Genomic DNA, 22,331 nt, shown 5'->3' on the forward strand with positions numbered 1-22,331 from the left:
TAAGCTTTTTACTTACCCTAATAAAGTGCTTACAAGTGTTTAAAATGGCTCACAATTGACATACAGTACAGGCCAAAAATTTGGACATACTTTCTCATTCAATACTATGCTTTATTTTCATGACTATGTACTTGTAGATTCTCACTGAAGGCATCAAAACTATGACGACAACTATGACAACTATCAAACACATTTGGGGTTATGTACTTAACAAAAAAAGGTGAAAATAATAAAGTAAATACATAAATAAATAGCCACCATTTTCTCTGATTATTTTTTTGCACGTTTTTGGCATTCTCTTAATGAGCAACAAAAGGTAGCCACCTGAAAGGGTTTTCCAACAGTTTTTAAGGAGTTCCCAGACGTAAGAATGCTCAAGAGTATGCAAAAAAGTAACCAGAGCAAAGGATGGCTATTTTGAAGAATCTATAATATGAAACATGTTTTCAGTTATTTCACCGTTTTTTTGTTATGTAAATATCTCCACATCAGTTCATACATAGTTTTGATGCCTTCAGCAAGAATCTACAGAGTAACCAGCCGTGAGAATAAAGCAAATGCACTGAATAAGAAAGTGCGTCCAAACTTTTGGCCTGTACTGTATATTTGGTTATTGTGTCAATAAGTATTTGATCACTATTAGTATTATTGTCATAATAGTGTTTTAAGTTGCTATGTTGTAATTAAGGTTTTTTTTAGCATTGAAAAGTTTGAATCCAGTTAAACTTGATTACAATTTTATCTTATGACTTAAGTTTGTCAATTAATGTTTAGTGGCACTGAAACCGATTTTCTTCCCTGAAGGTGGTCTGTTTACTATCTGGGGTTCCAGTCCATGTCCACCCCTTCAGACCTGTCAGGTGGTATGTCCCATCCTGGCCCTTCCCCGGGTGCGGGCCTTTCACCCGGTCCCATCCTGGGCCCCAGTCCCGGACCGGACCCGTCACCTGGCTCCGTTCACAGCATGATGGGACCCAGCCCCGGGCCCGGAACACCCAATGCGGCCCATGGCATGCAGGGACAGGCGCAGAGTGACTTCTCGCAAGAGATGATGTATTCTATGCACAAGGTAAACGCGAGACAATTCATCCAATTTTAACTGCATTTGTGGGCAATAAAACCTGTTCCTGTGTATTGCTGGAGGAACTTTTTTTAATTTTATTTTTTTTACCCATTACAATTTGTGGAAAATTTGTGAATTTGTTCCAGTTAATGAAACCTTTATTCAATATTGTAAAGTTTTAACATTCTTAACATGTAAAATTGTAAAAAAAAAAGAAGAAGTTTTTTTGGGAATATTTCTCCTATGGTCAACACTGGTTGCCTACTGTAGTGGCATCACCCAAAAAGTGGTTCTGCTGTATTATTGTTGACACTTTAATTGTAGTCTTAATATCATTGCTCCTGATTTTTTAGCCCATGGAGGGAATGAACGACAAGGCTATGGCAGACGCGATGCACTTTGGTCACATGAAAGGCGTGGGCATGAGATCACTCCACAGTGGCATGGGCCCCCCGCAGAGCCCAATGGACCAGCATAGCCAGGGTACATATCAACATTGTTTAATTTATTTGAACCATATTTCCTGAAATACTGGCTGAGGGGAATTTTTTGAAATTAGTTCTAATGATGGTCTAATTGTCTTAATTTGGTAAGTGTGTCTGCTACATTAAGGGCCACACTAATTAAGGAAGTATGGTATTTAATCTTTAATTAACAAACTGTGAGTGTAATAAAAGGTATTTAGATGTCTCTGATCTTGAACCCTCATTTCTACTTTAGGCTACATGTCTCCCCATCCATCTCCGATGGGTGCACACGAGCACGCGTCCAGCCCCATGTCAGGGGGCGGAGGACCCACGCCGCCCCACATGCCCTCCTCCCAGCCGGGCCCCATGATGCCCATGGACCCGCAAGGGGGAGGCGGGGGCAGCGGCGTCGTACCTAACATGTCCGGCATGGGCCAGCAGGGCCGGGGGCCATCAACGTTTAGTCAGGCCCAGCTGCAGCAGCTCCGGGCTCAGATCCTGGCCTACAAGGTCTTGGGCCGTGGACAGCCGCTGCCTGAGAATCTCCAGCTGGCTGTGCAGGGCAAGAGGAGCTTACCCACAATGCAGCAGCAGCAGCAGCAACAGGTGGCGAGCGGTAGTCCTTACAATAGACCTCAAGGTAGGCAGGCATGTTATTAAGAAAATAACGAACTCTTTCAATAAAAATAAGTTAAAGTCAATTATTTTATTTTTGACAATATTGTTAAAAATTTAGTTTCTTGAAAGTCTGCACCCTTTTTTTTTTTAACATCTGAAAATGTGTTGTGGTTCAAAGGCATGCCAATGGCAACTTTGAGTGGAGCCCAGTCCAGCCCCTGCCCCACACCAGCCATGCAAGGTCACAATCAAAGCACAGGGCCCAAACCTTGGCCCGATGGTATGTATTTGGTATGGCACTATTAATCTGTAGACAGCATGTATTTTCCTCTCTAATAGTATTGGCCAATTCCTGTTCCTAAAGAAACAAAATGCGATCGGGAAGAGTCACCCTCTCCCTCTCGTCATTCACCAGACGCATTCTTGATTTTTGATTGTCCCTTTAGGAATGTAACGTAGACTTATCTTTCTTTCTTTATAAGCGTTTCACATTGCTTGGCAGAGAGCCAGCCGCCATTCTACGTCACTGAATGCGTTGCGACGTAAATAACAATGGCGGCGTACGTCCAAATAAAGTTTCTACAAAATGTATTAAACTAGAAATTATTTTTGAAAAATTAATCTCATACACCATAACAACCAAATAAGTAATATAGAGTTAACTTGTCATTACAGTTGGGGTTCCTCTTTAAATAAACATTTGTGTGGGGGAAAAAAGCACACATTAACACATGTTCCAATACTTTTGCTCACATGAAAATGGCCAGGTTCAGACAAAAGAGACTATCAGATCCAGAGGTAAAAAGCTTGTATCTACACAAGCTTGTCTTTTGACAGCAGAGCAAACCCACCCGTCTATAGCAAGAATAAATATATAATACATAAGACCCAAAAGTACGTATTGCAGTGAAATACAACACACGCTTTCATGCCACACATCATAAAAAAAACTAACAGAATTTGAAGCTGATGAAACTTCAATGTTTAGTCTTGCGTCACGCTCTTCTTTTTGAAAGGGAGCTGAAGTGAATACTTTGAAATACGTTTTCATTTCATTCTTTTCCTGTCAACAAGCGGACTAAACTTCCAATTAGATTAATGTCCTCATCTTTCAACTTAGGTAAAGTTTTAAAAGTCTGAAGGTTTCCGCAACACTTTCATTCGATTACAATGAGCAGTGATGGTGAAACTGTGGTACTTTGTGATGTCTCATTTCCCAATTTTCAAGAACCCAGCATAACATCCATTTTAGTGGCCTAACAGAATATCTCCTATAGAAACTCATCATTTGCCCTTAAAAGGAGACATGTTTTGCATTTTTCCCACAGTTCAATAGAGTTGTATATGCCAAGGATGAAGAATTATAACACATGTACCACTTTTTTTTTTTATTTTTTTTTTTTTACCCGACCTCCACAACCCTACTGGTAACATGACTCATCTTTTGAGCAATTTAAAATGGCTGCAATACTCAAAAGTGAATAAAACATTTTTGAACCCACAAACATTTTCCCTGCTCGAATGAAAAGCATGCTCAAGGCTGTCTCTCGTAATAAAGAATAATCAAATTTGAATTACCTTAAAACTCCAACACATCTCTTCACTTTTCCTGGCTTTCTGACCGAAAGATGAGAAAGAAAGCCCTCACTTTTTAAATTGAGCTGATGTAACTCCAAAGCAACATCTTTCAAACTTTTGGGAGACAGCGAATCATGATTTTTGGTTAATCCACCCAATAACAAAATATTCTATGTTCTACTTCATCAAAGTGGTTCCTATAATGCTTTTTTTTTTTTATCCGTATCTTCACTCTGTGGTTCTTAAAAAGTCTCTGACCACAGAAAAGTACATTTACATGCTGTCAAATAAGTACAAATGGAAGAGGCAGTGTTATAACCCAAAAATCTGTTATAGACAATTAAAAGTTACTGCCTTTCAAATCAAATCAAACCTTATTTATATAGTACTTTTTATACATAAAAATGCAACTCATCGTGCATTTGGGAAAAAGTACACCAGCCAATCACAGGCCACACGCAGATACAGAAAACCATTTTCACTCCATTTCACATCAGTACTGAGTTGAACCCACCCTGCTTGTACTGAAGTCAGGCGATTAAACCACAATGCCATCACTGACTTCTCAAGAAAAAAAATTCTGTTGAAGAAATGGCAGCTAGCCAGTCGCCGGCTATGTGAGCAGCTAATCTTGTAGTTTACACCTTAGCTTCACATTTTGTTGGAGTCTGTTAGGAGACGTAGTGAGGATTTTTTTCCACAATCAGGTGATCAAACCCAGAAAACAGATGTTCACAATGCAAACCCAACGTCAATTTCAGCCGACAGCACTTGTTGGAGCTACGCATAAAAATGATTCAATTGATCTTCTTAACTCTTATATTAGTCGGAACGCTGAGTTTATACTAGTGGAGGCGCATTGAACAATATATTGTTGCCATTAAAATCTTTGACTTGAGTTCCCCTCCAATGGTGGGTGACGGTCAGTTCGCAAATCTAGGCCCATCTACATCTCCACTCTGGTCTCCTTCTTGCCAAACAGCACAAACAGATGAAACTCAAATCAAAGTCCTTTGTTACAACAATACCTGTGTTCCAAAATGTCTTTTTTAATGACCAAAAACTAGAAGCAACCAATGACGAAGCTTCCTTATCTCCAGGCCAAGGCAGTGACAATCAAGCCGGTGCCCCCAAGCACCTCCCGCCTGTGAGCGGCGGTCGCCCGTCACCCGCGCCTCCCCAGGCCGCCTCCATGCCAGCCGGGCCCCAACCGGGTGCCAACATGGCCCCTCAGCCAGCAGGCCAACAGGTGTCCCCCATGCTACAAATGCAGCAGAAGCAAAACCGCGTCACGCCCATTCAGAAACCACAGGGCCTGGACCCGGTGGGAATCCTACAGGAGAGGGAGTACAGGTAAAATGACTGATTTGTAGCCTTAAACTGGTTGATTATATTTATCACTTTCATAATGATGTCCACCAGGCTGCAGGCTCGGGTCGCGCATCGTATCCAAGAGCTGGAGAGTCTGCCGGGCTCCCTTCCGCCAGACCTGAGGAACAAGGCCACGGTTGAGCTCAAGGCACTGCGGCTCCTCAACTTCCAGCGGCAGGTTTGCACATTTTGTTTTTCTCTCTACTATATCAGAAAGCACCCTTTTGTATTTAAATCATATTTATTTTGATATATGTATTACAATACAAATGAACCTCCAACGTGGAACACAATGTTCGCTGAAGTGCCTGAAAGGCGCCAGAATAATGAACAAATCTAAATCTCAGTAATATATTAATGGAGGGTTTTAAATTTAATCCTAGTGGCCTTAAAACAATAATTTCAACAAAGTCTTAATAATCATAACTTTTATTCATTTCTATGTTTCTAAAGGACCCAATGATGCTTAAAAAGTAAAGTAAGGCTAAAACGTTTTTGTATTTCCAAGGGGTCCAAAGGTGCTTAAAAAGTAAGGCTAAAAATAGTTTTACATTTTACTTCCTTCAGGCAGATATGGTAAATATGAGTGCGTTAGAAAAAATAAAACACATGCTTAACTGTTGTGTCGAATCAGTGAAGATCCAGATCTTGCAAAAAATTTAAGTGAATTATTCCTGCCAATGTTGCTGTAACTCTCAAACATTTGATGACTTTGGAGGTTCTGCCATATGCCCCTCTACCCAGCTGAGGCAGGACGTGGTGGCGTGCATGCGGCGTGATACCACCCTGGAAACAGCCCTTAACTCCAAGGCGTACCGCCGCAGCAAGCGGCAGACGCTGCGGGAGGCACGCATGACCGAGAAGCTGGAGAAGCAGCAGAAGCTGGAGCAGGAGAAGAAGCGCCGGCAGAAGCACCAGGTTAAGAAAAGAAAACTATTGTGGCAAAATTAAGGCAACAAACTAAGGAGCGACAATATGTCAAGCATTTTTGTTGTTTTGTTTTTCTAGGAGTATCTTAACAGTATTCTCCAACATGCTAAAGACTTCAAGGAGTACCACCGATCCATGTCGGGGAAAATGCAGAAGCTCACCCGAGCTATCGCCACCTGGCACACCAACACGGAGCGGGAGCAGAAGAAAGAGACTGAGAGGATTGAGAAGGAGAGAATGAGGCGACTTATGGTAACAACCTCAATTTACCGTAATATATGCTACTTTTTATTTAATTTTAATTTTGTTTTTTTACGAGGAGCACAGTGGCCAAACTGGAATTTTAGGAGGCAAGTCGAAAATCTAAGAGGGCTCATTATAAATCGACTTCCAAATTAAAAATTCACATTTACACTTACATTTGATATTAGAACTGATTTGTGGGCTGAAGGGTGGAGCAGAAATTTGTCAGCAACAAAAAATATGAAAGAATTTAAAAAACAAAAGGTTTGGTAACTCACACTGTCTGAAATTGACGGCTCCACAGCAAATATCTGACCATAATCTGTCTGTAAATTTATACATTTAGCAAAGCTGCAAATAATATTGCAAGCTTCTTCTGCAATTGATAATGCCACACCCTGCGTCGATATATTCCAGGCGGAGGACGAGGAGGGCTATCGAAAACTGATCGACCAGAAGAAGGACAAGCGCTTGGCTTACCTGCTGCAGCAGACAGACGAGTACGTGGCCAACCTCACCACCCTGGTGTACGAGCACAAAGCTGCACAGGCGGCGAAGGAGAAGAAGCGAAGGAAGAAGAAGAAGAAGGCAGTGCGTACGCCGAGAGAGTTCAAAATGACAAATTGTCTCCCAAAATGTAAACAATGACATGAATGTTGTCCATCTCTAGAAGTTTGACGTCGAAAGTGGCGAAGGCACAAGTGCCATTGGACCTGATGGAGAGGTAAGTCAGTCATCGTTTAAAACACATTATCTGTCCCCAACTTCGTCTAATACTTTTTTCTATTTTTCCCCCTCACTTTAAAGCATTGCGTTATCTGTTTATCCTCAACTCATTTCCTCACCGCTTGTACACGCCCACTTTCTCCACTCAACGCTTTGACTGGCTAAACAGCTTCAGCGTCCAATTTTCTTGAAGCTTTCTTGTACATTATTTGTTTTCCCTGTACTATCTTTCTGTTCCTCGCACAAGCCAACTCGCAAAGCTTCTTAAAACTGAAAAGTGATTTAAGTGTGTCTTGTGTGTCTTTCAGAATAACTTTGTCTTTTTCATGGGCCATTTCTCTAAGCAGCTCTTTTTAAAATTAATGTGGCTGTTTATCTTACACTTAAGTCTGCTGAGACCCAACGGCACACAATAACACATTTAAAACTAGGATTTATTATTTGTGTACAGCATAAATCGAGTCAGTGAGCAGAGGATGAAGAAATTACTTCATTCAAAATGTAGACCTGATGATAATGTTGGCCATTATCTGAATAATTATTGTCATTGTCCATAGGAACCTTTCATTTTTTAATATGAACCTCCCTCCTCCCTATATGGATTATCTGTTTTTATTGCGGGCAGCCGTGGAAGCAGCAAAGCGATCGATGGTTGCTTATGCGTTAATGTATTTCATCTTAATTAGCACTTAATCATCATATTGGATTGATTTGGCCAGGTTGTCCTGCAGGAAGTGTCCTTAAGGTAGCTATGAAAATAGGAATAAGAAATAAATGACATAGTGTTTCTAATTGTGGTTTGTTTGCAGCCCATGGACGAGAGCAGCCAGATGAGCGAGCTGCCCGTCAAGGTCATCCAGACGGAAACGGGCAAAGTTTTGCAGGGTACTGATGCGCCCAAATCCAGCCAGCTGGAAGCCTGGCTCGAAATGAACCCCGGGTGAGAAGACTCACTGTACTTTTGCCTTTAGTTTCTGGATGTCTGTGCTCAATAATACACTGTGTTAACGGTTCATTTAAGTGTTAGATTTTTGTACTTACCACAGGTACGAAGTTGCGCCGAGGTCGGACAGCGAGGAGAGTGGTTCCGAGTTTGAGGAGGAGGTCAGTAAATCATGAATTGAATACAATTATTATGTAAGGGTATTTGGCATACACACACACACACATACACAGAGGCCAGCCCGCTAGTTTAGTGCTAGTGTTTCCCAATCTTCACATGCACAGAAAAATCTCACATCCTCACACTACAACCCCACACTTCTAATCCACTAGGGGGCTGTAGCCGTACACATTTCACATCTGCTCACTCTTAATTCTGTACTCCACATCAGAGCTACTTCTTGAAATAAGTATACTCTCAAAGGTCCTCAAAGTGTGTTTTATGTCACAAGGAGGAAGAAGAGGCGGCCAAGGGCGAAAATGACAAGACCATAGAAGATCCCCTCGGGGGGGCCAAGCACATTATCGAGTATTGTATTCCTTGTCTTCCTTTTTTAACAAGCAGCATATAATCATGGAATGGAGCACGTGATTTTGATGTTGGCACACATGTTCAGATCAGCCAAGCAGGACGTGGATGATGAGTACAGCGTGCCGACAGACGAGACCAGCCTACAATCCTACTACGGCGTAGCCCACGCCGTCATCGAGAGGGTGGAGAAGCAGTCGTCTCTGCTGATTAACGGCTCGCTCAAACACTACCAGGTACATGCATACAGTGTGCAGTGCCAATGTGTCTGTGTGAACCCACAACCACGTTACAACTGAAAACTGAGCTTTTGTCCCCCTAAATATTGAGGACGATTCATAACAACTTAAGGAAAACACGACGATATTTCAAAAAAATTTGCGGTTACAGTATTTTTGACTATTTTGGTAATAATTACTGAATAATAGATTTGTGATTGGTGCTTTGGAATAGTAGAAACGTAAACAAAGTGCAAATATAGCAACCATTAATGGCATGAAATGGAAATAAGAACAGGCCAGGTAGTGTTTACCTTGCAAGGTCTAATTGTAACATAACTGCTTAAAGCGCATAAAGCACATTTACTAAATACAAAGAAAACACAAACCTTCAAAAGTCAGTTGCAAATTGCACGAGTCAAGAAAGTCCATTATTTTCTCCGTAACTGGCAACCCTCCTGTGAGCGTTACTTTGCCTTGAACGTCTCTGATTGGTCAATTTTCTGCATCATATATGATCTCTTGTAACCAAACCGCCTCCACACGACGAAGGTAGCTCACTCCCACTTTGCCGACAGAACTAACTGCAGCTCACAGCCTCACACGCTCCGACATTGTTTTTATGCAGCAGCGAGCGACGCATGTACGTCCAAATAGACACGAAGACGTATGATGTTACGCATTATGTCATCACGTCAATTTCGCAATATTCCAAATTTTTATCACCCAAAAAATACACCGGTAATATCGTAGAAGGTATGATATGGAACACCCCTATCTGTGACTATAATGACAAAACTATCTGATAAGGGGGGAAAATTACCTTAATTACTTGTACATGGTCAAGAAGAAAAATAAAAGCGGTAGCCGTGCAATTTCAAGTCAGTGTTACGGTTTCAATGAAGTTGGAGAGGATGGCTGGTGCTCAGATGTATGCGGAAATGTTTCTAAACGTTGTCAGTATTTTGCAAGCTTTCTTTTTCCCGTAGTTATTCCCATTACTGTTGCCTTGATAGGACTCTGAGCCAAATCTGCAACTGACCAGCATTTTGTGAGCAAATAGAGGTTCTTATCATAACCAATATTAAGGTTTACCGGCGCTTCAACTGAGAACTTTTTATCTCGCTCTTGCTTTGGCATTTTATATTCAAAATAATTCAAGCATGACCCAATAAGGAAGGCTGCAATATAGTGTGCGGCCCCTCAGAGACAATGAGGAGATAGTGGGGAATATTAGATGGTGAGGTGGTATGTGTGTGTGTGTGTGTTGGGGGGGTGTTGAATTCCGATCATCAAAAGGGCAGATAGCAATGTCAGCTCACAGCGAGACCTCCGACCAATTAAAGCGCACACGCTGCTTCACGACTGACAGCTAACATCATTGCAGAAGAAAAATTAATAAAATGCAACACCAATGATCCCGTGTGAACATTTTGTGCATTTCAGACTACTCATCCAATTACCGAGAGGTTGAACAATCTTTATTTCCCCGAGTGGCTCTCTCCATACTGTATCTAAGTGAAAGTCGAACTTGCCATAAATCATAAGTGACATGTGAGAAAACAGATTTCTTTACTGGATTGACTCATACAATTTGAGTAAAATTGGTTTCATTCTCAACTCTAAATGTTAGTTTTTTTATGTTTTCACATGGATTACAGTCCATCATTTATCAATCTTTGGACAAGGAGACAAGTTCATGTAATATTCTTAGTTACCGAAAGAGAAGATTAATGACTTCAGTGGAGCAAATGGATGAAGCACTTTTCATTTTTAAAAGTCCATGTAAAGGAAAAACAAATGCAGATATCTTCTAAATTTCTTTGAGTGTCGCTAACAACCCTGTCAAATTTCACATTTACATGTTTAAAAAATAATAATTGTATATACAATAAAATGAGGCTTCAAATTCATGACAAATCAAATTTATCTCAGCTCTTGAACGCAGTGTGCTGCAAGCGCTGAAACCACGCCCTGCTCATCTGTCAACTTTCAGTCAAATGCCAAATGCCACCACTACAACCTGAAAAATTGGTGCTTACTTTGTCTAGCAACTTTCTTATGCAAAGAAATCCCCTATATGCTATAGCCACCAGAGCCAGATTCCAATTTTGCACTAGAAGACCTTGACCTACCTGCGAGATCTGCAGTACAATAGCTGTAGTTAGATACTTACTGACATACAACAGTCTTGCTGCACATTTAATTTGTAGCCTGAAAAAAAAAAAAAAAACATCTCAGTTCTAAAAACTGTGTCAGGACAACAGAGGTGGCAAATCCAGGTCCAGAAAGTAAAAACCCTTCCACAGTTTGGCTTTTGTCCCTAGAGCTTCCTAGCTAGCTAGCTCCCGAGCAGGTAAACGAGCACCATGGGTGCTAGCTAGCTACCTAGCACCTGAGGCTAAAGCCAAACTGTGGCAGGATTTTTACTTTCTAGACCTGTATTTGGCACTTCTGCAGGACAACTGGGGTAGGATCATCCTTGCCTGCTCCTGTGGCTACTTAACTAGCTTACTGCCACCAGAGTGTGAATGTGTGAGTACACGAATAATGCAACCACTGTGAAGCGTCTTTGAGTGTCCAAAAAAGCGCTATATAAATCGAATGCATTATTATTATTATTATTATTGTTATTTTTATGGAGAGAAGCTGCTCTGCAATGCTCGGGGGTTGCACTACAATTTCCACATTTATACAAGTACCAAGAGTTGAAGTCCAAATCATAACTTGTGTGTACGTTAACTGGAAAGACCAACCTGGAATCCAGTCCCTGCAGGGGGGAGTGCAGATGGAGGGCGGCAGGGGCGGCGGCAGTAGAGTTGAACTTGAAAGGAACACGTCTGGCTCAGCTGGAGTGGAGTAGGAGATACGGGGCTCACAAACAACAATGCTTAGTGGATGGGAGTGGCCGCCTCCGCTGCCTGAGCAGAGTTTGAGTGTTGTCAACCATATTTAACTGAATGCATCTACACACAGCTGACATAGCTAGATAGTTGTATCGATTTTACAAATGAGTACAGATGTACAGTATACCCAACACCGATAGCATCAGTAAGGGCTCGTCCCTACTTGAAACATTTAATTTGGGCTGAAAACCACAATTTGAAGTCCTAACTCTAGCTTATGACCTTACTTTAAAGAACCCTAACCCTGTGGACAACCACCAGAGTCGTTTCTGCTCAGAACACAAAGTCCAATGACTTCACACAAAACCTGGAAAACCATTTGTTGAGAATTACCATTAATCCTGTTTTGCTGTCTTAAATGAGGTCAAATTTTGTAGGCTTTGACAGTAACCCTGCACATCCTCTGAGCCTCACGTGTTCATGATTATTCAGCAAATGGGCTTTTTGTTTTGTTTTTCTCTTCTTGTTATATGCTAATACGTTTTATGTATTCAGTATGCACAAGTTAGTCATCTGGGAAGAGAGCAGATTTGCTCTAATTTACTATTCAGATGGCCACGCCTCCACTTTGCTTTTCCCGCTTTTTGATATCTCTCCCCTTAAAGGCTGTTATCGCTTTCATGTTCAGAATGTCCTCCAAACACACACGCTTTGTTGTTGTCGTTTGGATGCTTGGGAGTATTAACAAGTAAATCAGTGCTCTTGCTTCTTTCCTGTCTCATGTTCAGGTTCAAGGCCTGGAGTGGATGGTGTCCTTGTACAACAACAACTTGAATGGCATCCTGGCTGACGAGATGGGCCTGGGCAAGACCATCCAAACAATCGCCCTCATCACGTACCTGATGGAGCACAAGAGGCTCAACGGCCCCTATCTCATCATCGTGCCGCTCTCGTCAGTACTCCTCCGCCCTGATTTTGTCCAAAAGGCTTTTCTCAAGTGACTGATGTGCAGGGTGTTTCTCACACTTGCGTTACAGCATTGGTGTGTTAAGTGAAGTCAAGCAGGTGATGATTCAGAATGTAGATTGTGATAGTACTTATCCCCTCCATGCAGTTTCTTACACAGCAGACAAAATACAAGTAGTAACAACCTTTAGCATATCTTGCTAGAAGAAACGCTTATGTTGATGTCACTCATGCATGTGGACACACAGCACTGATTAAAAGTGCCGTTTAACTTGGTACAAATGAAAAGTCCCTCAGTACAACAGTTCCAATAGCACGGCATGTAGAAGTGCAGTGCGAGCCTCAATCAACAATGCATTTTACAGAAGTGAAGTCATAATCAGGTGAGTTAAACTGTCTTTCGCCAAAATTGAGGCTACTTGCAACGAAATGGGGTGTGAGCTCAAATGTAAATCACTTAGCTAACATGAATAGTGTGTATTTTTTATACTAGTGTGAGTTCTCGTCTACGGCAGGCACATTATTTGAATAGGCAGATATGATTATTTTATAACCATGCCAATCACAATTTTTTTTATATATAATCAAATAGGGTTTCTGCAGGCCATTAAAAACAATTAAAAGTCATTAAATAATTTTTTTCCTAGAATTAAGGCCTTATGTCATTAAAAAGCAATCAAATACGATAATCAAAGGCGTTAAAAATGTCAATGTAATTGATGTAAAAATATTGTTCATGTTTTATTTCACATACAACGTCGTGGAAAGCACTATAACACAGTTTACCAATAATAAAATGTTATTAAAAAATATATGTATGTATTTGTGGGGACTGGTGACTAGTTGTAATTTACAATGAACAAAATGGCCAGAAGTCCACAAGTTGCTTCATGTTCCAAATACAATTTTTAAAAAGAAAAACTCACTGTTCCTTTCACCAACGTCCAACATGAAACACTAATGCCACCTAGTAGCAGAAACTTACCTCAACACAAATCTATGAATGAATGTTTTTCACTTAATTTTTAACTGTTTCTACATACTGTCCACTTTAAGTAACTTGAATGAATAAATTGCCACAAAATTACTGTATCAGTGAACTAAAAGATATAATCACTTTTGTATTTAGTAACTATATTTGTCCACTTTTGTTAATTAAAAAACAATGAAAAACTTGAAAGAAAATATTTTATTGTACAATTAGAACAGACATAACATGCAATTAATTTGATATTAATCGAGTCATGACATTAATTCCAATAAAAAAAAATAATCATCTGATAGCCCTAATATATAAACATTATATGCTTATATCTATGTATATGTGTGTGATTGTGCGCGTATATACATAGGCATTACGACACGACGTTGGCCTTAAATTAGTTTTAAGTTGCATTAAAAACTTCATTAAATTTGCTGATACCTGCAGAAACCCTGTCCTATTTGCTCTTATTTGCACATTTTAGTCCACCCCCCAACTTTATTGTAATTTTTTTTAAATTCCAGTAGCATGAAATCTGATTGCGGCTAATAATTACTTCCTTACTTTTTGAAGTCGCGTCTTGCGCCGACTAAACAAACACAGATAAGCGGCAGCCTCTGCGCCGCATGATGAATGAGTTTATATTTTGAAAGAAACAAGCGCTATAAATTGGTATTCACCGCGCCGATCGAACGCGGCTGCCGGATTACCAATATTCGATGTCAGAGCTGAGGCGGTGCAAAACTATGCGAGTTTAAAACACACTTTTATAAAACAAACAAGCGCCTCAGTCTTTCAGTCTTACTTAACAAAACCAGCAATTTATCTCTCGCTGGTTTTGCTCACCATTAATCCCTTCAAATCCTCAGACGGCACTCCAGCCCTCGCACACAAGCAGCGTGCTGATTTGGATGCACGCCTCAGTCTAATTACCATACAAATATGAGCCAGGAGCCTACTTATGCTCGCATACTGTGTAACTGTGATGACCACATAGAAATTTGACATGGTTAAAATTCAACAGGCACAACTTTTATCTGCTGCGAGGTAATCAATTTACTTGTGTTATTCGTGAAATATTTGTATGCTGTTCTTACGTTGACCAAAATGCCAACGTTATACGTTCTACTACCTTTCTTGCTTTTGTGTCTCAAACTTAGCTCTCACTTAAATTGGATGGTATTCCTCCAGGGGGTGCAGACAGCGGAAAATCATGCTGTCTTCCGTAATTACTGTTTTGGCAGATTAAAGCTCAGATTTAATCTTTTAATATGCACTGAACTAAATGAACTCTTGGTTGAACGCATCTGACCTGACAGTCAATTTTGAACACCTTACCAAAGTCTCTGATAGCAAGCAATACTTTGACTGGGTGCATGGTAGAAATGCTTTTAGTAACCTGACACTTGCTAGCTTCTCTAATTCTCATCAATTTTCTCGCTTTTAGGACTTTATCCAACTGGATCTACGAACTTGACAAGTGGGGCCCGTCCGTGGTCAAAATTGCTTACAAGGTAAAAAAAAAAAAAAAGCAAAAGCAAAGCCTCTGAGAATGCGTTATATATGGCAAAAGAACCCAAAACAAAACCCTTTTCTTTTTTTCTACAAAAGGGTACCCCCGGCCTGCGTCGGGGACTGGTGCCTCAGCTCCGCAGTGGCAAGTTCAATGTTTTGCTGACCACATATGAATACATCATCAAGGACAAGCACATTCTGGCCAAGGTGAGGCAAGATGTTGTCTTTGAACTCCACCTTACTTATGTCATGAAGCTTTATTGTTAGTGTTCCCATAGAAAATAGTGGAAAGAGTAATCATTTTCAGCGTCCCTTTGTACTTCAGAGGCGTATTTTCCCTCAAAATGGAGCACTGGACATGAAAGGTTCCTGAATGATGACTACAATAGTTGCAAAAAGTCACTCATACCAAACTTTTGCCTGTTTGAAGCACTAATGTTTGCTCCCTTGCAAGCAAATAGGACATGGGAGATTATTGGAGTGAGTCTCTCAAAGTACATAAGACGGTGTTATCATTTCTTTCTCGAACTCTAAGAGGGATCTGAGGCCAACAAGACGGGCACTGTAAGTGCCGCCATTGATTTGTCGACCAACGCACCGCACTGAAAAATGAATTCAGGCCCCCTTAGCCTCTGATTTTCGAGATTGCTCAGCTAACGGCGGCGGCGCTTTCCAGACAGCTTTGTCGATACTCCCCTCTGGAATGTGCCGTGTTTGTTAAATGCCAGATGTTATGTGGAGCCCAAATGTCATTTTTTGGGTGGGGGAAGGGTATTATTGATAATGGCATCGTAATCGCAAAGGACTAATGCGTCACACCAACCTTGAAATGATGCAGCACTGTATTGACTTTCTATCTCGTACTTGCTCCACTGTAAACAGTATAACTCAAAAAAAAAAAGTTTCACATTAGTAATGCACTTCTGGAGGGTTATAAACTTTATTGCTGTCCTTGCCATTTCAAAAGTGTATATAAAAGTGTATCTTGCTAACAATGTAAAAGTTTTCATCATAAAGTTCAAGCCTGTCCCATTTGAAAGATCCTGCAAAATTGCTGCATCATAGCAGCGTTTGCCTTTTACACTGAATTCAGTAAAGGTGGGGCACCAAAGCTGAGAAGCCCGTAGTCATACGTGCATGATGCTGCCAGCAACATAAACATTTTCAGAATTTTGCATGAAATATGTGTTTTTCAATTTGGGCTAATATTGATGCTAACGTTCAAATCCTCCCAACAACAACAATTTCCCGAAATGTTGCATGGTGTATCTGTAAGGTTCAGTTTGTGCTATAAGAAAAAAATTAATTTGCCGTGGCCGATGGTGTAATGTAATGTTAGCATCTATCTTCCAAAATATTGTTAAGATCTACCAATTGAGTCTCCATCAAGCAGGTTAGAATTCTGCCAGTAATTTAAAGGTTTTCCATAACTTTGCATCACTGTTTAAATTGGTTGTTGTAGCCGAGTGTTTCAGGTGATGGACTAATAGGCCATGGGGTAATCTCCTGCGCAAGTTTTAATCCTGCTAACAATGTAAAATTTCCCATCACATCACATTCAATTTTGGCTAGCATTGGTGCTAATGATAGCATCTAGGAACAATATCACAGGTTTTTGATTTCCATTATTTTCCTACAATTTGTTTCCATACGAATGAATGGAATCTCCTTTCCAGATCCGTTGGAAGTACATGATCGTGGACGAGGGTCACCGTATGAAGAACCATCACTGTAAGCTGACACAGGTGCTGAACACGCACTACGTGGCGCCGCGCCGGCTGCTGCTCACCGGCACGCCACTGCAGAACAAGCTGCCCGAGCTGTGGGCGCTGCTCAACTTCCTCCTGCCCACCATCTTCAAGAGCTGCAGCACCTTCGAGCAGTGGTTCAACGCTCCCTTCGCGATGACAGGCGAGAGGGTACGTCCTCCGCCAGGTCACTCTTGATTGCTCATATAGATAAGATCATCATTACAAACCTTTGTCCAGGTGGACCTCAATGAGGAGGAGACCATCTTGATTATTCGACGTCTGCACAAAGTTCTCCGCCCCTTCCTGCTGCGTCGCCTGAAGAAGGAAGTGGAGTCTCAGCTGCCAGAAAAGGTGAGAATGTTCACGTTTGGTAAATGATTTCACCACACTGCTTTTCACGGTGTCAGTAATAGACCCGCAAAGGCATCTACTTTTAGCAACAATAACAAGTATATCACAGTGGGGTGTAACACCAAAAGAAAGCACCTTGTTAGCAGACTAAAATTAATCTGTAGTTTTCTCGAGATGCTGAACCTTTAGCCATTGAAGCTGTATGCAAAATTTCAAGTCAGATATATATTTTTTACTTATCACAGTGGGTTTCTGACACAAAAATAATACATTAGCAACCACATTTCTGGATCTTATTTTCTGATGTTTTCCCCATCTCCTTTTCGTCTGTGATTCTTTATTTATTTTTTATTTTTTGCATTCTGACCAAAATAATTAAGACAACAATTTTTGTGGTGAGTTTTCTAATGTGTGACTGGTTAGCAAATTAAAAAGTAATTCTCAGGTAGCCATTGAAGGCCTTTTTGTGATCTCTCAAGTCCAGTGACTTTATTATACAGCGGTGCTTTGAAGTACTAGTAAGTGTACGTAAAAGTTTGTTTATGAATTCCCCATGAGTTTGATTCATTTGCGCCATATCACAGTGGGGGTCTGACAGCAAATAATTCATGAATGAAAAGTTCTGAAAATGTTCCTTTTCTCATGCTCCTTTGAAAGGAAGGAAACTGAGAAACTTGAAATCATTCTTAATATCACATTAGTCTCTGACACAATTCATTCAAAAACCTGGATCAACATTAATCAACATTAACAGACTTGGTTAGCAGACTTTTAGAGGGAAAGTTCTGAGGCTACTGTGCTTCCTTTTCAATCATTGAAGGCTTATGCAAAATTTAAAGTCTTTTTTTTTTTTAAATCACAGTTTGACTTACTCTGATTAATTGACAAAACCAAATTCCTTGAGTTTCCTGCATTCCCACAACTGGTTAGTATGGTTGATTATTTTTTTTGTTTCTCTCAAGCTGTTGTGCCTCCTGTGACGTCATTAAAGGCGTACGCTCAGAACTTTTTCAGCATATCACAGTCACCCCGTGACACCCAAAATAATTCTTCATCAAACTGATTTTGTAGTTTTCTGCATCCCAGACATGTTTAGCAGGTTCAAAGAAAAACTTTTTTTTGCCAGCTGTTGCCCTTGAACACTTTAAAAGCATTGGGGAACTTTCAAGTTTGAGAATTTATAAACACCGCAGTGGGGTTTTGACACCAAAATAATCAATTAAAATGATCTTGGAAAAAAACAAACATTATTTTTCTCATTTTGCAGTTTGCACCTTGTTGGGATTCACTGGATTTATACTTGGGACATTTAATGCGGTTTCACATGTTGTGTTTTTTACCACAATTGGCCAAAAGTGGCATCCCATGCTTCCAATTTGGCGATTTTGACTTGTCATCCTTTGCACAGGTGGAGTATGTCGTCAAATGCGACATGTCCGCCATACAGAAAGTCTTGTACCGGCACATGCAAAAGGGAATCCTCCTCACCGATGGCTCGGAGAAAGACAAGAAGGTACCAACACGTCGAGACCTCAACTAGCAAATCACTATTGCTGTAGAACGTCACATTGTATTATCTCTTGGTGTCAGGGCAAAGGGGGAGCGAAGACCCTTATGAACACCATCATGCAGCTGAAGAAGATCTGCAACCACCCGTACATGTTCCAGCATATCGAGGTGAGCTCCATTTGTGTGCTAATTTAAAGCAATCCCATAAAGTCTAAACTATCCACAGTGAATCCGCTCTTTGATTGTTTAATTCTCTACCGCAGGAGTCATTTGCTGAGCATTTGGGCTACCCCAACGGCATCATCAGTGGGTAAGTTGGACCGAAAAAAAAAGCTTCCTATTATCCCTTTTCCTATTCACTATTGACAAAAGCTAATGATTTGATGTGAAGCCAACATTGTGTGCCAGTAATTGCCAAGCGTTGTCTACAGCTCATTATTAGCACAGTGGCAGTAATTAGAGACGTTTTTGTCAGAAGGACGGAGTCACAGATAATCGGCGTCTGTTCCCAATAGCTGTTATTGGCGTGCAGCTACTCCATGTGTGGCCAATGCTTGAGCTTCAAAGTGTTGTGATGTGAGAACAGACATAATGATAAGTGTGTGGTACTTACATGTTCTGCTATGAGCGTTTTCTAATTATTACTCTGCACTGGCTAGCCTCAAAGGAGACATATCGTGGATTTTATTTCACAAATTTAAAGTAGCCCTACAACAAGTCTGTAACATACTTTTGTAAAACTGCCGCTAGGATCAAGTCTCGCTGAAATGATCCTGTTTCCGCAGCTCACCCCACCCTGCAAGGCCAAAGCAGAGCTTTCTTTGCTTTAATCCTTTAAGCAACAACAAAAGCAGCAACTTGTACACAAAATAACAGTACCCATATTCATATATTTGTAATATTAGTGCCACACTGGGCTAAGAGAGAAGTCAAGGCGTTATGAATCCCACTTGAGTTTGAGGCAGGACGCCCCACTTCAGCGTGATTGGGCAGCAGACAATCATATTGTTCATCAGTAATTGTGCCGTCTGTTTGCAACGCAGGCCCGACTTGTACCGAGCGTCCGGGAAGTTTGAGCTCCTGGACCGCGTCCTGCCCAAGCTGCAGGCCACCAACCACCGAGTGCTGCTCTTCTGCCAGATGACCACACTTATGACCATCATGGAGGACTACTTCGGATACCGCAACTTTCAGTATTTGCGACTAGATGGTAAGATTGCACAAGAGGTGTTAATGACTCTTTCAAACCCCAAAAAACATATAAATACATTTTTTCTAAATACTTTGTCCTTCACTCCCAAAAATGTATTATGCATTTTTTTTGTTTTTTATGCCAGAGCATACAGAAGGTTTAGATGCAGTTTTGTATGTGAAGAGGTTGCTTAAAGCAATGGTAGTTATTACAAAAAACGTCCAGCAAGTGGTAGCAGAGTATAAGAGATCAGCCACAGAGCCATGTTGCAGCAAGCTCTCTTTGACAGTGTTTTCACCAGGAATATGAATTATGATGAAATTTAGCTATATTCTAATGCTAATTGCTGCAAAACGTGAACAGATACAAATATACTTTTTTTTCCTGATGAAAGAAGAGACTCTAGTCGGTTCCATGTTTTATAGCAATAGAACAAAATATTCTGTGGGCCTTGCGAAATCAGTCAAAATCAAGTAAAACAGCCAGGAGCGAAGGAGGTCGCTTCAGTGAAAAAGGCTGAGAATTAAAGAGTTAATTGATGACATTGATCATGTCATTGATTACACACAATAATTATCAACAATGATTTAACAATGTGGGAAACAGATACATCTCAATTACACCGCACTTTATTTGTATAAATCTCTTAAATATTTACTTTTTCAAATGACTGTTACAACAACCCTAAGAAATACCAATGTCCCATCACTTCTGCGCCTGCTACTCATGTGGTCTTCGATGGCTACCTGCTACCCGCATGCACCATAATGGTGACTGGTGCTGTAAAGTAAAGCGAGCAGAGAAATTACATTTAAATACATTTTGGAACAGGGATTAACTGATCCAGGTAGAAGATTGTTATGTTTTATACATAACAATATAGGCAACTGATAAATTCCAGAGTACAGATGGATGTAAAGGTGTATTGTCATGATAACCAGTTTTATTCAAAGTCTCGGTAAACAGCTTTTCAACTTGGAAATGGAAGAAACATTTGCATATTTATGTGGGGTATGCCTGGAGAATTGAACAGCCACCTGAATAGGTTTATGGGTGGTTGGATCAAATGTTGCCTTTTCCATTGCAACCCTGAGACAACTTCAGTTCTTGAATCCTTCCAGGATCCACCAAGTCAGATGACCGAGCGTTGCTGCTGAAGAAATTCAATGAGGCGGGATCGCAGTACTTCATCTTCCTGCTCAGCACCCGGGCTGGCGGCCTCGGACTCAATCTGCAGGCCGCCGACACCGTCGTCATCTTTGACAGCGACTGGAATCCCCACCAGGTTTGTGGGGTTCTTCAAGTGATCTTTTACAAAGACACTGCGCATCTGAACATGGGACTAAAATGGCAGCCATCTCTGTTGTGACGTTATTACAGTATTGTAGCTTTCAGAATACGCATATAAAGTATACTGAAAACTATCCAATTAACAATTAGCACTGTCGGTGTCCACTGAAAAGTGAGCAAGGGTTATATCATGGTCATAGTCCACAGCACCAAATAAAAAAGCCGCATCTCACCGACTGATTTCAGGACCTCCAAGCGCAGGACCGCGCACACCGCATCGGCCAGCAGAACGAGGTGCGCGTGCTGCGCCTGTGCAGCGTCAACAGCGTGGAAGAGAAGATCCTGGCGGCCGCCAAGTACAAGCTCAACGTGGACCAGAAGGTGATCCAGGCCGGCATGTTTGACCAGAAGTCATCAGGCCACGAGCGCCGGGTCTTCCTGCAGGCCATCCTCGAACACGAAGAGCAGAACGAGGTGTGATGTTTTAGTATTACAATGCATTTGATTTTCAATATTTATACTGCCTGTGGTAATTATTTGATAACATTTTAAATGCCTTTTTAATTAGGCCATCCTCGAACACGAAGAGCAGAACGAGGTGTGATGTTTTAGTATTACAATGCATTTGATTTTCAATATTTATACTGCCTGTGGTAATTATTTGATAACATTTTAATGCCTTTTTAATTTGTTGTTTTTGTGTGTGCCAAATAGCCAAGAATGGGATTGAATTAAAATGCAAAAAAATTGCATTTTTTTTTAACCTATTGCAATTGGCCTTGGTGGCTGTTCACTTTATTGATCAATCAATCTAATTATTTCAGAGTAATTTTGGCAATTTAACTAAAAAGTCAAGTGATGTTTTTTTTCTTTCACTTTTTGATTCATTATTAGAAATTTTAAGTAGCCAATTTACTTTATGGTTTTTTGGCTCTCAAAATACTTCAAAAACATGTTTCACAATTTTAATAATGAATAGACAAGTTACTATAGTTTTTAAATATTTGAATGAATAAATGAATGCATATTTGTCCATGTTCATTCTGCAGGGCTTAATCCTCAATTCAGATTACTACTATCCCCACATATGCCCACTTAATGCATTATGTCTCAAGTGAGATTAATTGAAAAGTCAAATACGGTATGAAGTCAACATAGGTGGTCAAAACAACTTTGCAGATTTGGCTTTTGATGACGTATAGGTCAGATATATGCCACCGGTTTGTTTGTACGCATTGCAAATA

At 40.7% G+C, this 22,331-nt stretch overlaps 1 protein-coding gene across 2 annotated transcripts in view; it reads left to right on the forward strand.

The window, feature by feature from the left end:
• smarca2 (SWI/SNF related BAF chromatin remodeling complex subunit ATPase 2) overlaps nt 1-22,331 on the forward strand; it is a 31,491-nt gene that overhangs the window by 1,532 nt on the left and 7,628 nt on the right. The window contains exons 2-27 of one of the 2 annotated variants that reach the window (XM_086075010.1): nt 805-1,069; nt 1,417-1,546; nt 1,784-2,170; nt 2,327-2,428; nt 4,827-5,079; nt 5,149-5,275; nt 5,842-6,015; nt 6,106-6,279; nt 6,688-6,861; nt 6,941-6,994; nt 7,806-7,936; nt 8,043-8,100; nt 8,391-8,467; nt 8,556-8,703; nt 12,320-12,483; nt 14,927-14,993; nt 15,091-15,201; nt 16,671-16,913; nt 16,983-17,096; nt 18,505-18,609; nt 18,687-18,773; nt 18,869-18,915; nt 19,649-19,815; nt 20,919-21,082; nt 21,334-21,561; nt 21,656-21,685. In XM_086075010.1, coding sequence (XP_085931136.1) covers nt 836-1,069; nt 1,417-1,546; nt 1,784-2,170; nt 2,327-2,428; nt 4,827-5,079; nt 5,149-5,275; nt 5,842-6,015; nt 6,106-6,279; nt 6,688-6,861; nt 6,941-6,994; nt 7,806-7,936; nt 8,043-8,100; nt 8,391-8,467; nt 8,556-8,703; nt 12,320-12,483; nt 14,927-14,993; nt 15,091-15,201; nt 16,671-16,913; nt 16,983-17,096; nt 18,505-18,609; nt 18,687-18,773; nt 18,869-18,915; nt 19,649-19,815; nt 20,919-21,082; nt 21,334-21,561; nt 21,656-21,685 — 3,750 coding nt within the window. In that variant the 5' untranslated portion in view covers nt 805-835. The remainder of the gene's footprint in view (nt 1-804; nt 1,070-1,416; nt 1,547-1,783; nt 2,171-2,326; nt 2,429-4,826; nt 5,080-5,148; nt 5,276-5,841; nt 6,016-6,105; nt 6,280-6,687; nt 6,862-6,940; nt 6,995-7,805; nt 7,937-8,042; nt 8,101-8,390; nt 8,468-8,555; nt 8,704-12,319; nt 12,484-14,926; nt 14,994-15,090; nt 15,202-16,670; nt 16,914-16,982; nt 17,097-18,504; nt 18,610-18,686; nt 18,774-18,868; nt 18,916-19,648; nt 19,816-20,918; nt 21,083-21,333; nt 21,562-21,655; nt 21,686-22,331) is intronic. The other variant, XM_086075011.1, reaches the window with a different exon arrangement.

The sequence above is a fragment of the Leptonotus elevatus genome, chromosome 5 (genome assembly GCF_054856555.1).
Source record: "Leptonotus elevatus isolate MCC_2025b chromosome 5, RoL_Lele_1.0, whole genome shotgun sequence".
NCBI classification, from domain to species: Eukaryota; Metazoa; Chordata; class Actinopteri; order Syngnathiformes; family Syngnathidae; genus Leptonotus; species Leptonotus elevatus.